Source organism: Macaca nemestrina, chromosome 13 (assembly GCF_043159975.1).
Source record: "Macaca nemestrina isolate mMacNem1 chromosome 13, mMacNem.hap1, whole genome shotgun sequence".
NCBI classification, from domain to species: Eukaryota; Metazoa; Chordata; class Mammalia; order Primates; family Cercopithecidae; genus Macaca; species Macaca nemestrina.
The window spans coordinates 25,960,416-25,973,850 of record NC_092137.1 but is presented as its reverse complement, the minus strand read 5'-3'; the positions used below and the strand labels follow the sequence as shown (position 1 = coordinate 25,973,850).

General features: G+C 51.2%; 1 protein-coding gene across 1 annotated transcript in view; it reads left to right on the top strand.

The window, feature by feature from the left end:
• Window positions 1-230: 230 nt before the first annotated feature.
• Window positions 231-13,435, top strand: part of LOC105479794 (kinesin family member 3C) — a 53,304-nt gene continuing 40,099 nt past the window's right edge. The window contains exon 1 of the mRNA XM_011738080.2: window positions 231-2,561. Within this exon, the coding sequence (XP_011736382.1) occupies window positions 1,017-2,561 (1,545 nt within the window). The 5' untranslated portion in view covers window positions 231-1,016. The remainder of the gene's footprint in view (window positions 2,562-13,435) is intronic.

Here is a 13,435-nt window from a genome sequence, read left to right as displayed (position 1 = left end):
GATGGTGGCTCGGAGGGACCAGGCGTGGGTGGTGCAAGCTCAACAGTCACTCAAGGGGTGGCATGCCGATGAGGGAGGCGCCTCCCGGACTGGGGGACCGGGAAAGGCATTAGCAACCTGCCAGAACCCGGTTAACAAAGGCGGGACTACAATTCCCGGCATGCTCGGGCTCGGTGGGGTGACGACGGGCGGTGGCTGCGCTGCAACCGACTGGTGGGCGCAGGACTTGGGTCGGCACCGGAGCCTGTCATCCCAGAGCGGTCGGCGGGGGTGCAGACACGGCGATGCGCCCCTGTGCCCGGCACCCGGGCCGCGCCGGGCTCGCGCCTCCCGCCCCGCGGCCCCGCCCCCTGCCCCACCCCAGCCGGGAGGCTTAGCTGGGGCCGCAGCGCGGCGGCAACATCACTCTTGCCGCCGCTGCTCCGCCCCATCCCCTTCTGTTTTTCTCTCTCATTCTCCAGTGGCGGCGGGGAAGGCGGAGGCAGAGGCAGCAGCAGCCGCGCTGGCTGCAATGAATGATCCCCCAGCTTGCGGGGAGGACTCCAGGTGAGCCTCTGCCCTCGGGAGGCCTGGGACCCCCGGCCGCCCACGACCGGCAGCCCACGCTATGGATCCCTAGAGGAAGGAGGAGAAGACAGCTCGCTGCCCACCCCCATCCCATTTTCCTCTTCCTTTATCTCATTGTTGCCGAAGCTGTTTACGGCAGCGTTCCCTCTGCTCCGGCATGGGGCGGGCTCCGGGCACGGCTGCTCGGCAGGCGCTCCTTCCGCGGCGGCTGGGCGATTCTGCCTAATTCACCTCCCAGCCGGTGCAGAGAGGACCGGAGAGCGGTGGAGGCCCGGACTGCAGCAGCGTTGGGGCCACCTCCCAGCGTCCCCACCCTAGGAGGCTGCATGCGGATTGAAGAGCGGCGCCTGGGGACTGGGCCGGCCCCGCTGATCCCGACCTAGCGAGCAGGACAGCAGGACCGCCCAGGCTGCGGAGGGGCTCGGGGGCAGGAAGGTCAGAGCAGCAAGATGGCCAGTAAGACCAAGGCCAGCGAGGCCCTCAAGGTGGTGGCCCGGTGCCGCCCCCTCAGCAGGAAGGAGGAGGCTGCTGGTCACGAGCAGATCCTTACCATGGACGTGAAACTGGGCCAGGTGACCCTGCGGAACCCCCGCGCTGCCCCGGGGGAGCTGCCCAAGACCTTCACCTTTGACGCTGTGTATGATGCCAGCTCCAAGCAGGCCGACCTGTATGATGAAACCGTGAGGCCCCTGATAGACTCCGTGCTCCAGGGTTTCAATGGCACGGTGTTTGCCTATGGCCAGACGGGCACTGGCAAGACCTATACCATGCAGGGGACCTGGGTGGAGCCCGAGCTGCGCGGGGTCATCCCGAACGCCTTTGAGCACATCTTCACCCACATCTCCCGCTCCCAGAACCAACAGTACCTGGTCCGGGCCTCCTATTTGGAGATCTACCAGGAAGAGATTCGAGACCTGCTCTCCAAGGAGCCGGGCAAGAGGCTAGAGCTGAAAGAAAACCCTGAGACGGGCGTCTACATCAAGGACCTCTCCTCCTTCGTCACCAAGAATGTCAAGGAGATTGAGCATGTGATGAACCTGGGGAACCAGACCCGGGCTGTGGGCAGCACCCACATGAATGAGGTCAGCTCCCGCTCCCATGCCATCTTTATCATCACCGTGGAGTGCAGCGAGCGTGGCTCTGATGGCCAGGACCACATCCGAGTGGGCAAGCTCAACCTAGTGGACCTGGCTGGCAGTGAGAGGCAGAACAAGGCAGGCCCCAACACAGCGGGAGGGGCAGCCACACCATCCTCGGGTGGCAGTGGTGGCGGTGGAGGCAGTGGTGGCGGTGGTGGTGGAGAGAGGCCTAAGGAAGCCTCCAAAATCAACCTGTCATTATCTGCCCTGGGCAACGTGATTGCTGCCCTGGCGGGCAACAGGAGCACCCACATTCCCTACCGGGACTCCAAGCTGACCCGGCTGCTCCAGGACTCCCTAGGGGGAAATGCCAAGACCATCATGGTAGCCACACTGGGGCCAGCTTCTCACAGCTACGATGAGAGCCTCTCCACCCTGCGCTTTGCCAACCGAGCCAAGAACATCAAGAACAAGCCCCGGGTGAATGAGGACCCGAAGGACACGCTGCTGCGGGAATTCCAAGAGGAGATTGCCCGCCTGAAGGCCCAGCTGGAGAAGAGGGGGATGCTGGGGAAGCGGCCCCGGAGGAAGAGCAGCCGCAGGAAGAAGGCCGTGTCCGCCCCGCCTGGGTACCCTGAGGGCCCGGTGATTGAGGCCTGGGTGGCAGAAGAGGAGGATGACAACATCAACAACAACCGCCCGCCCCAGCCCATCCTGGAGTCAGCCTTGGAGAAGAACATGGAGAATTACCTGCAGGAACAGAAGGAGCGGCTGGAGGAGGAGAAGGCAGCCATCCAGGATGACCGCAGCCTGGTGAGCGAGGAGAAGCAGAAGCTGCTGGAGGAGAAGGAGAAGATGCTGGAGGACCTGCGGCGGGAACAGCAGGCCACAGAGCTGCTTGCGGCCAAGTACAAGGTAAGGGCCCCAGAGGAGCTGGGCACTTGAGAAGTCCCTGCAGGGGATCCTGGCAGGGAGGTTCTTGTTTGAGAGTCTGTGACCTGGCCTGAAGCGGAGGTCCTCCCTCAGCACCACACACTGCTCTCCTGCCAAATGTGCCCCCAGAGCAGCCGGGCAAATTGCTCTGATACCGGACTGCCAGGCACATGCACAGGCACACACACACACATGCGCGTGCACACACACATGAAGCAAAGTGGACAGGCGGTCTCTCAAGCCAGTGAGCTTGGGGTGGTCTGACCTGCTGCGGTCATTTCCTGCTGGTGGCCTCAGGATCAGTCAGGTCTGTGGGATGGCCAGGCAGCCTCTCGTGAATGTGGATTCTCGTTCCTTCACAGCCTCCTCCCCTGAGGCTTCCTCCCTCTGCAGCATCTTCAAACCTCACATCGTTTTAATAATATCATTTGGTTAGTACTTCAGTTTACAAAATGCTCCACATATATGATCCATACATGATCTCATTTGATCCTTTGGCCATCCAGGGTCACAGTTCTGAAATCCCCATTTCAGAGGTGAGGAATTAAAGCTCAGAGAAGTGACATGACCAAGGTTCCATCCTATGAAGTGGCAGAGCTGAGCTGGAACCCATGGACCTCATGCTGTTTCAGTGCTTAGCTGGGCAAAGTGGGACCGTGAACAGATTCTGCTCCCTGGGAAAATGGTCCCCTGGGGCTTACAGTGCAGTGGCCATTGCTTGCTATCATTAGGAAGGCGATTTGGGGGTTATGCAGAAGGTAGAGTGGAAAAAGCACCAAACTGTATACCAGATAGCAAGAGACTGGCCTAGCTATTTTACAGCTCATCAAGTGACTCGTTGTAAGTTGCTTCTCTCTTTTCTCAGGCCTCAGTTTACCTTTCTGTAAAATAGAGCCTTGGCCTGGGTGATCTCTGAGGCTCTACCTATCTGACAATTCTATGGCCTATATTAATCTGAGCAGCAAACCAACCGACCCCCACCCCGAGGCCTCATCACAGTTAATATCCAATTCCCCATGAGCCCGAGAGATGTCAGAACCTCAGCATCCTTCCTGAGCTCTTTCCTACCCCCCAGTACCTTCCAGGCCCTGATGGTGCTAACTACAGAGGCCCCTGCCTGTCCAGTCATAGACCTATTAAATTTCATTGCTGGGATGCCACAACTCAATGTTCCAGGCATTTCCAGGCCCCTGGAGCCTTCAACACTAGGGGTTGAAGGAAGGACACAGGAAGCCATGAGCTTGCTGGGAAGAGCAAAACATTGTCATTTCTTATTCCTTCTCAGGAATGTGGGCTGGGGAGCAGGGGGGCCCAGCCTACAGCCACTGAGACAGTGACAGATGAGCTGTATGCCATTGTCTGTTTTGGGAATGTGTGACTGCAGCAGGGGCTCTGGCCTTACATATTTAATATTTAATTCACTTCTTTGAGCCCAGCAAGAGTTATGCTGAGCTATTTCCTTAAGGAAAGGATCAGGGGCCTGGAACCTTTAGGGACATCCTGAGAGAAGCAGGATATTAGAGGCAGGGCCGTTAGATTGAGCCCTCCCTAGGAGGGAGGGAATCCAGTGTTTGCTTACCTGGTCAGTCTGCCATTGATTTTGCTAAGAAATCCCTGAAAGCTGGGAGGCAACAAAGGCTAAGAAGGGAGGAAAATGCAGTAACTCACTTTGGCTGCCTGAGGGGTGGGGTGAAGGTTTCCATTGTTGGGAACTGACCAGTTTCCCTCAGTGAGATCCTTGGATCTAAAGCAGTGTGGGGGCACAGATGATAGAACAGCCAAGAGATCAGGGTGGCCAACACCAGAATTCTTGCACCAGAGGTGTAGCCCACAAAATATCACAGTCTTAGAGTTGGCAGGAGCTTTGGAAAACTGAGGCCTGGACTTGCCCAGGGCCACACAGGTGAGTTGAGGAGAGCCTAGCCCCTTTATATATGGAAGAGCCCAGCCTCTTTCCATTGCTTGAGTCCTAATGTTACCTGTACTAGTTGATAATCAGAGTAATTCATTTTTATATAACACTTTGACATCTTAATCTCGTTCAATTCTCCCAACAACCCCAAGGGGTGGGTACTATTATTTCCATTCAACAGTTATGAAAACTAAGCCTGGGGAGGTGGAGTGAGTGTCTTATCAGCTCGTGACCCTGGGTGATAGGCAGCAGAGCCAGGACTGGAACCCAGGCCTTCTGATGCCCCCAGCCCTGTGCTCTTTCCAAGCATCTCAGATTCCTCCATGTTTGCTCACTGTGTGACTCAGGGCAACGGCCTTTGCCTCTCCAGCCCTCGGGCTTCCATTCACCTAATGAGGAGGAGAACCCTCACCTTGCTTCCTGGGGAGTGGGTGAAACAGTCATTATGTACCAGGTGTTCAGATGGAAGCAAAGGGGGAGGAGTGCCTGGGAAATTCCACGACAGAAATGATTCCATATCCTGTGACTTCTCATCACACTCAGCCTAGGACAATCAGCAGCCAGCAACCCAGAATGGAACCTAGACAGAGGACCCAAGTTCCCCATAGCCCCAAGGCACCACCTGGTCCGGTGTTGGATGTTTCTAGGCTGGTGGAAACAATTTGAGGGTTCTTGAGGAATCTACAGGGTAAAGAGGGGAGGAGCATGTTAGAGATATACCAATCCCAGCCCTGCCTATTCCCCAGGGTTGTGCCGAGCATTAAATGAGATCATTAGCATGAGGGCATTTGAAATAAGTTGAAAGCACCAAATACATGGAGGGCATTAGCAGCCACGGGGTGGCTTCCGTCCACCAAGCTGGGGTCCAGTGATCTCCAGGACAGACATCTTTGTTGTTAGTTTGACTTCTTCTTTACCCTGCCATCCCGGCTGCCTTGCCATAACCCTGCACCTGCTGGGAGCAGAGCCAGGCAGGAGAGGTCTAGGAGGTTTCACAAGGCAGGCTCCCCATCTGCAGCTCACTCCTGTCACCACTTTCTGAGTTATGGCATCAACTCCACTTCTTCCCCCACCAGCTCTCATTCCCTTCTTCCAGTTCACGCCACCCTCTGGGGGCAGCTAAGCGGTAGTTGATGCGACCCAGTGCCCTCATTCACTCTCTCTGACTCATCTCATAGTCTGTCTCGCCAGCTCTCCCTGCCTGCCACCTCCCAGGCTCCCTGTTCTCTTTGTTCTCCCCTCACTGTGCACAAACACCATGCCTATCTCCTTGGAATCTCCTTTCATGTTTACTGTGGGCCTTAGGGGATGTTCGGGTGTGCAAATATGTGAGACTTTGTGATTGTGGTCAGCGCCCTGTTTATCAGTAATCATTAGCAATTTATACTTATGTAGTGTCTAGGGGAGGGAGGGTGTGGGCGGGGAATGCTGCTGGGGACTTGATAACATACTAGGCCCGTGAGGTAGGAGGAATAGGTAACATCACAGGCCCACAATGCACAGTGAAAACCTTGAATATTTGGTACTGCGCAGTGAAAACCCAGATGTTTGTGCTCAGTGTCCATACTGCAATGAGGACAGGTGAACACATGTAGATTGGTTGGGAGAAGGCCCACTTCACTCAAATGTAATCATGTAAGACAATTTTTAAATGACTGCTTTAATTTTGAAATTAATTTTTTTTGAGATGGAGTTTCGTTCTTGTTGCTCAGGCTGGAGTGCAGTGGCATGATCTTGGCTCACTGCAACCTCTGCCTCCCAGATGCAAGCAATTCTCCTGCCTCACCCTCCCTAGTAGCTGGGATTAGGTGCCCGCCACCATGCCCAGCTAATGTTTTGTATTTTTTGTAGAGATAGGGTTTCACTATGTTGGCCAGGCTGGTCTCGATCTCCTGACCTCGTGGTTTCCCTGCCTTGGCCTTCCAAAGTGCTGGGATTACAGGTGTGAGCCACTGTATCTGGCTTAAAGTTGATTTTTTTGAGGAGTTGGACTAGATGATTCCTAAAACTTTGATTTTAGCTACTTAAAGAGAAAAAAGAGCGTGGGTGTACAGATGATACAGAATGTAGGCACAAATTGAAGACAGGTGGAAACAACAGCATCGGATGTGAGCCCCAATAAGTAGGTCTGGAGGGAGAAGAGCTGGGGGTCTTGGCCGGAGCCCACTCTCTCTGTGGTGAATGTAGAAAAGAGAACCTGCAGAAGCAGCCCCAGAAGCCGAGGGATGCGGTCTGAGGAGGAATGCGGACTGTGTTGAAATTGTATTGTCCCTTTCGAGGGTCCCACTTTCTCCCACCCCTCAGCAGGGGCATTAACCTTCAATGCAAGAGAGAATGTTTCAAGCCTGAGCAACAACAGTAACAGCAATAATAATGACATTTACTGAGCACTTGCTTTGTGCCAAGTACTATACTATATACAGATTATCTCATTTCATCCACACGAGCACCCTCCAAGAAAGGTGCCGTGCTTGTTCTCGTTTTATAGATGAGAAAATGGAGCTCCACTGAGGTGAAATAACTCAGCCAAGGCCACATGGTTGGTATAGTAAAACTATGTAAACCCAGCTGGACTTGACACAAAATCTGGTGCTCTTTTAGTCTTAAAATAATTAGGAATATCAGGTTGGGAACTGGTTCCTGAGGAGATGCTGAAAAATGAGGAGTAGGCTGGGCATGGTGGCTCACACCTGTAATCTCAGCACTTTGGGAAGCCAAGGTGGGTGGATTCCTTGAGCCCAGGAGTTCCAGACCAGCCTGGACAACATGGAGAAACTCTGTCTTGACAAAAAATACAAAAAATTAACTAGGCGTGGTGGTGTGCACCTGTAGTCCCCACTACTCAGGAGGCCGAAGTGGGAGGATCACTTGAGCCCAGGAGGTTGAGGCTGCAATGAGCCTTGATCGCACCATTGCACTCCAGCCTGTGTGACACCGTGGAACCCTGTCTCAAAAAGGAAAGAAAACTGATAGGAGCTGTTGTAGATGTGTCACATTTGAGGTGACAGAGTCCAGTGGGCAGCTGGAGATGGGCCAGTGGAGTTTAGAAGCAAGCCCTATGGCCGGGCGTGGTGGCTCATGCCTGTAATCCCAGCTACTTGGGAGGCTGAGGCAGGAGAATCGCTTGAACCTGGGAGGCGGTGGTTGCGGTCATGCCATTGCACTCCAGCCTGGGCAACAAGAGTGAAACTCTGTCTCAAAAAAAAAAAAAAAAAAGAAGCAAGTCCTAGACTGGAAATGGAGATTAGGTCTCATCTTTTTTTTTTTTTGAGATGGAGTCACCAGGCTGGAGTGGAATGGTGCGATCTTGGCTCACCACAACCTCTGCCTCCCAGGTTCAACCGATTCTCCTGCCTCAGCCTCCCGAGTAGCTGGGATAACAGGCATGTACCACCAGGCCTGGCTAATTTTATATTTTAGTATAGATGGGGGTTTCTCCATGTTGGTCAGGCTGGTCTCGAACTCCTGACCTCAGGTGATCCACCCGCCTCCCAAAGTGCTGGGATTACAGGCGTGAGCCACTGCACCTAGCCCTGCCCCTATTTTTGATACTCTCTCCCTCTGTGTAAATGAATCCCAGGTCGAGGTCTCCTCTCTGGTCTCTCTGCTGGCCTTATATGAAGTGCTGTGTTCAGGGCATGGGCATCAGAGTCAGCCAGGTCTGGATTTAGTGACTTACCAGTTCTGAGACCTCTGAGTACCAGTTTCCTTAGCTATAAAATGGGATAGTAATAGTATCTTTGTTACAGTGCTGTTGAAAGAATTAAACAAGGGCTGGGCGCAGTGGCCCATGCCTGTAATCCCAGCACTTTGGGAGACTGAGGCAGGAGGATCACTTGAGCCCAGGAATTCAAGAGTCTGGGCAACATAGCAAGACCTTGTCTCTAGGAAAAAAAAGAAAAAGGCCAGGCACTGTGGCTCATGCCTGTAATCCCAGCACTTTGGGAGGCCGATGTGGGTGGATCACGAGGTCAAGAGATTGAGACCAGCCTGGACAACATGGTGAAACCCCGTCTCTACTAAAAATATAAAAATTTGGTGGGCTTGGTGGTGCACACCTGTAGTCCCAGATGCTCAGGAGGCTGAGGCAGGAGAATCGCTTGAACCCGGGAGGCAGAGGTTGCAGTGAGCTGAGATCGCACCACTGCACTCCAGCCTGGCGACAGAGTGAGACTCTGTCTCAAAAAAAAAAAGAATTAAGATAATGAACAGAAAGCACTTTGTACAGTTTCTGGCACATAAGTGTTAAGTAAATAATTATTATTGCTATGTCAAACCTCCTAATAGATGTTTTCACTTGGTCACCTTCCTGATATGTTAAACACATCACATTTTAGCTTGGCATTCAAGGCCCTTCAGAGTCTGACTGCAATGCATCTCTTTTATCTTGCCTGCCCAAGCCAGTTGTTCCTATAGGAAAACCCTGCAGCCAGCTGTTCTACCCCTTCCTTTGAGACCAACATGGGCCTCCCTAGCCTTCTGCTGATTGCACTGTTTTTGTGTCCTGGATTGTTCCTGGTAACTAGGGAGTAGGAATTATGGAAGCAGGTTAAGCTTAATTTAAATATCTTTTTAACAGTTAAAATTGGGCTGTTTCAAGAAGAAATAGGTGGCCCTGATGGTGGTGATGGTTTCATGGTTGTATACCTGTCTCCAAATTCACTGAGTTGTATACATTAAATATGTACAGGCTTTTTTTTTTTTTTGAGATTGAGTCTTACTCTGTCGTCCATGCTGGAGTATAGTGGGACGATCTTAGCTCACTGCAACCTCCGCCTCCTGGGTTCAAGCAATTATCCTGCCTCAGCCTCTCCAGTAGCTGGGATTACAGGTGCATGCCACTACACCTGGCTAATTTTTGTATTTTTAGTAGAGATGGGGTTTCACCATGTTGTCCAGGCTGGTCTCGAGCTCCTGACCTCAGGTGATCCACCTGCCTCGACCTCCCAAAGTGCTGGGATTACAGGCGTGAGCCACTGTGCCCAGCCTAAATATGTACAGCTTTTTACACATCAATCATGTCCCAATAAAGTCATGGGCTCCCATCCCTGGAAGTGTTCAAGGAGAGACAGAATGTCAATGGTGCTCTAAGGGCTTGATGTATCAGAAAAGCCATTGAACCAGATGATCTTCAAAATCCCTTTCTCTTAAAGGCCCTTAATTGTTTAAAATGGTATTTTTTAAACAGCAAAATAGAAAATATTTAGCTTTCTGAAAATTAAGACCAGAAGGTTTAAATTTTTTTTTTTTTTTTTTTGAGACGGAGTCTTGCTCTGTCACCCAGGCTGGAGTGCAGTGGCCGGATCTCAGCTCACTGCAAGCTCCGCCTCCCGGGTTCACGCCATTCTCCTGCCTCAGCCTCCCGAGTAGCTGGGACTACAGGCGCCCGCCACCTCGCCCGGCTAGTTTTTTGTATTTAGTAGAGACGGGGTTTCACCGTGTTAACCAGGATGGTCTCGATCTCCCGACCTCGTGATCCGCCCGTCTCGGCCTCCCAAAGTGCTGGGATTACAGGCTTGAGCCACCGCGCCCGGCCAGGTTTAAATTTTAATATAGTATGAATTCAAACAATAACGTAATAGAGGATTTTTTCAGCTCTCTGTCATAACCAGTTAGAGAAGAGTCAAAGACAATGAGAAGACGAGAAGAGAGAAAGAGAGAAAATAGGAGAAAAGCAAGAGAGAAATAGAGAGGGACAATAAAGAGGGGAAAGAGAAACAGGCGAGGAGGGAGAGCGGGTAAATAACGGTGTGGATGACAGGGTTTTTGGGGAGAAGAAACCTCGATTGGGAGAGGAAGTGCTGTAGTGGAGAGGGTTAAATTCTGTGCATCATCCCACTGTCCTGATCTTAATGTTAGTCTTCAAATAGGGCTATCTCCAGTCTCCAGAGACTACCACAAAGCTGATCTGGTTCCATCTGCATGTCCCCAAGGACACCAGCCCCATGCCAGACACTCTGAGATTTGTAGGGCTGCGTGATCAGCTCAGTCCTGTATGATCAGACCCTTGAAAGAAGCCTTCGGATAACAAGTGACCCATACTCCAAGCTGGGTGTGGATCCAGGTCACAGTCCGTGACCTCTTAATGTTGGTGAGAGCAGTGTCTTGTGTTCCTTCTCATCCCTGGTGGGTGTGGTCCGTTAACAGAATTGTTGAGTTCTGGGGGCATTTTGTAACATAAAGATTTGACTAGTGGGAAGTATATGACTCTAATGGATTTCCATCTGAGATTCTGGGCTTCAAGTGACATTGAGGCTCAGCGGGCCTTTTGGTCCAGTGTCAGGTTTCTCGTGCTATGTGTTGGCTGGAGGAGGGTGTGATCATACTGCCCTGAGTCATTTCCAGCCTCCGCAGAGCACAAGATTGGATAAAGTGGCTTTGATAATATTCTCATTGTGCTCTGAAGAGTAGGAAGAAAGGTCTGGAATTCAGATAGAGACGGGCACTTTTCTCTGCCAGACCACTGCTCCTGGCCAGTCTGGGGCACCTCTTCTGGAGCTGCTGAACCAGGTGGCATGTTTGAATGAATAAGAAAATGTTTCCCCAGGTGCAGTGGCTCATGCCTGAAATTCCAGTATGTTGGGAAGCTGAGGTGGGAGGATCACTTGAGGCCAGTAGTTTGAAACCAGACTGGATAACAAAGCCAGAACCCATCTCTACAAGAAAGTAAAAAAAAAAAAAAAAAAGAAAAAAGAAAAAAGCTAGGCATGGTAGTGCACATCTGTAGTCCTCGCTACTCAGAAGGCTGACCTGGAAGGATGGCTTGAGCCCAGGAGTTCAAGGTTTCAGTGAGCCTTGATCTTGCCACTGCACTCCAGCCTGGACAACAGAGCAAGACCCCAACTCAAAAAAAGGAAAATAAAACAAAATGGTCTCTCTTTCCACAGATCCAGCTCTGCAGCTGTAGAGGCTGTACAAGGCACACCCTCATGCTCAGACCTTATAGGACACCCACACTTGCTGTTTGGTATATCTAGAATTTTTAATATCCTGAGAAATTCCTGGGCATTAACTCTACCTCATACTAAAAAATTACTCTGTAGTTGTCTCATGTTCCTCCCAGATATACTCAACAGAAGAGTCCCAGGCCCTGGGATGAGCTATTTTTTTTTTCTTTCTTTTTTTTTTTTTTGAGATATGATCTCGCTCTGTCACCAGGCTGGAGTGATCTCAGCTCACTGCGAGCTCTGCCTCCCGGGTTCAAGCGATTCCCCTGCCTCAGCCTCCTGAGTAGCTGGGACTACAGGTGTCCGCCACCATGCCTGGCTAATTTTTTTTTTTTTTTTGAGACAGAGTCTTGCTCTGTCACCCAAGCTGGAGTGCAGTGGCAGGATCTCAGCTCACTGCAAGCTCCGCCTCCTGGGTTCACGCCATTCTCCTGTCTCAGCCTCCTGAGTAGCTGGGACTACAGGTGCCTGCCACCATGCCCGGCCAATTTTTTGTATTTTTAGTAGAGATGGTGTTTCACTGTGTTAGCCAGGATGGTCTCGATCTCCTGACCTTGTGATCCACCCGCCTCGGCCTCCCAAAGTGCTGGGATTACAGGCGTGAGCCACCACACCCCACCATGCTGAGCTATTTCTATAGCACTAGCTAATGTACGTGCAGGCTCTTCTTTCTTCAGGTGGGCCAGCAGAAAAATAACAACAGTGATGGTAATAATGATAGCTACCATTTCTTCTATGCATGCTTAATGCCAACCACTCTGATGTGTTTGTGTGTGTGTGTGTGTGTGTGTGTGTGTGTGTGTGTGTGTGTGTGTGACAGAGTGTCACTCTTGTTTCCCAGGCTGGAGTGTGATGGTGCGATCTCGGCTCACTGCAACCTCCACCTCCTGGGTTAAACCGATTCTCCTATCTCAGCCTCCCGAGTAGCTGGGATTACAGGTGCCCACCACTACACCTGGCTAATTTTTGTATTTTTAGTAGAGGTGAGGTTTTGCCGTGTTGACCAGACTGGTGTCAAACTCTCTGATCTCAGGTGATCAGCCTGCCTCGGCCTCCCAAAGTGCTGGGATTACAGGCATGAGCCACCGCGCCTGGCCTGATGTGTTCATTATGTGTATCATTTTGCTTCATCCTCACAGTAGCATGAATCTTCATCTGACCAGTGAGGAAACTGAGGCACATTAAGGAATGAACATTCCAGGGTTGCACACCTAGAAAGTGGTGGGGCCAGAGTTATGAGCCCATGTCTGCCTGACTCCACTTCCACACTGTAATGTCAGCTCAGACAGGAAGGATTATGCCAGATCCCTGACTAATAAGCCCCAGTGGGAACTCTTGTCTCCTGAGATATTTAACTCATCTTTGTCCTTCTGTATGACGCAAACTCCCACCTTCTAACCTCAGCCCACCACCATTCGCTCGTGTAATCAACAAATCTTTGGCCGGGTGCGGTGGCTCACACCTGTAATCCCAGCACTTTGGGAGGCCAAGGTGGGCAGATCACTTGAGGCCAGGCGTTCAAGACTATCTTGGCCAACATGGCGAAACCCCATCTCTACCAAAAATACAAAAATTAGCTGGGCATGGTGGCATGTACCTTAGTCCCAGCTACTCCAGAGGCTGAGGCAGGAGAATCACTTAAATCCAGGAGGCAGAGGTTGCAGTGAGCCAAGATCACGCTACTGCACTTGCCTGGGCGATAGAGTGAGACTCTGTCTCAAAAAAAAAAAAAAAAGGCCCAAAAAATCTTTTTAAGTAACCATGGCCAAGGACATAAATCAGTAGATATAGTTAACTTCGTCTTTAAATTCTTTAAATTTCTGGAAGGAATCATAAGAACTCGCAATAATGGTTATTGCTAGAGATTTTAATATGGAGGGGAATTTTTATTTTTCACTTTATACCTTTTTATTTTATTTTTCACAATAAGCATATAATACTTTAAAAAATCATCTGAGACTTTATTTTTATTTTTTATTTTTTCAATAGTTTTGGGG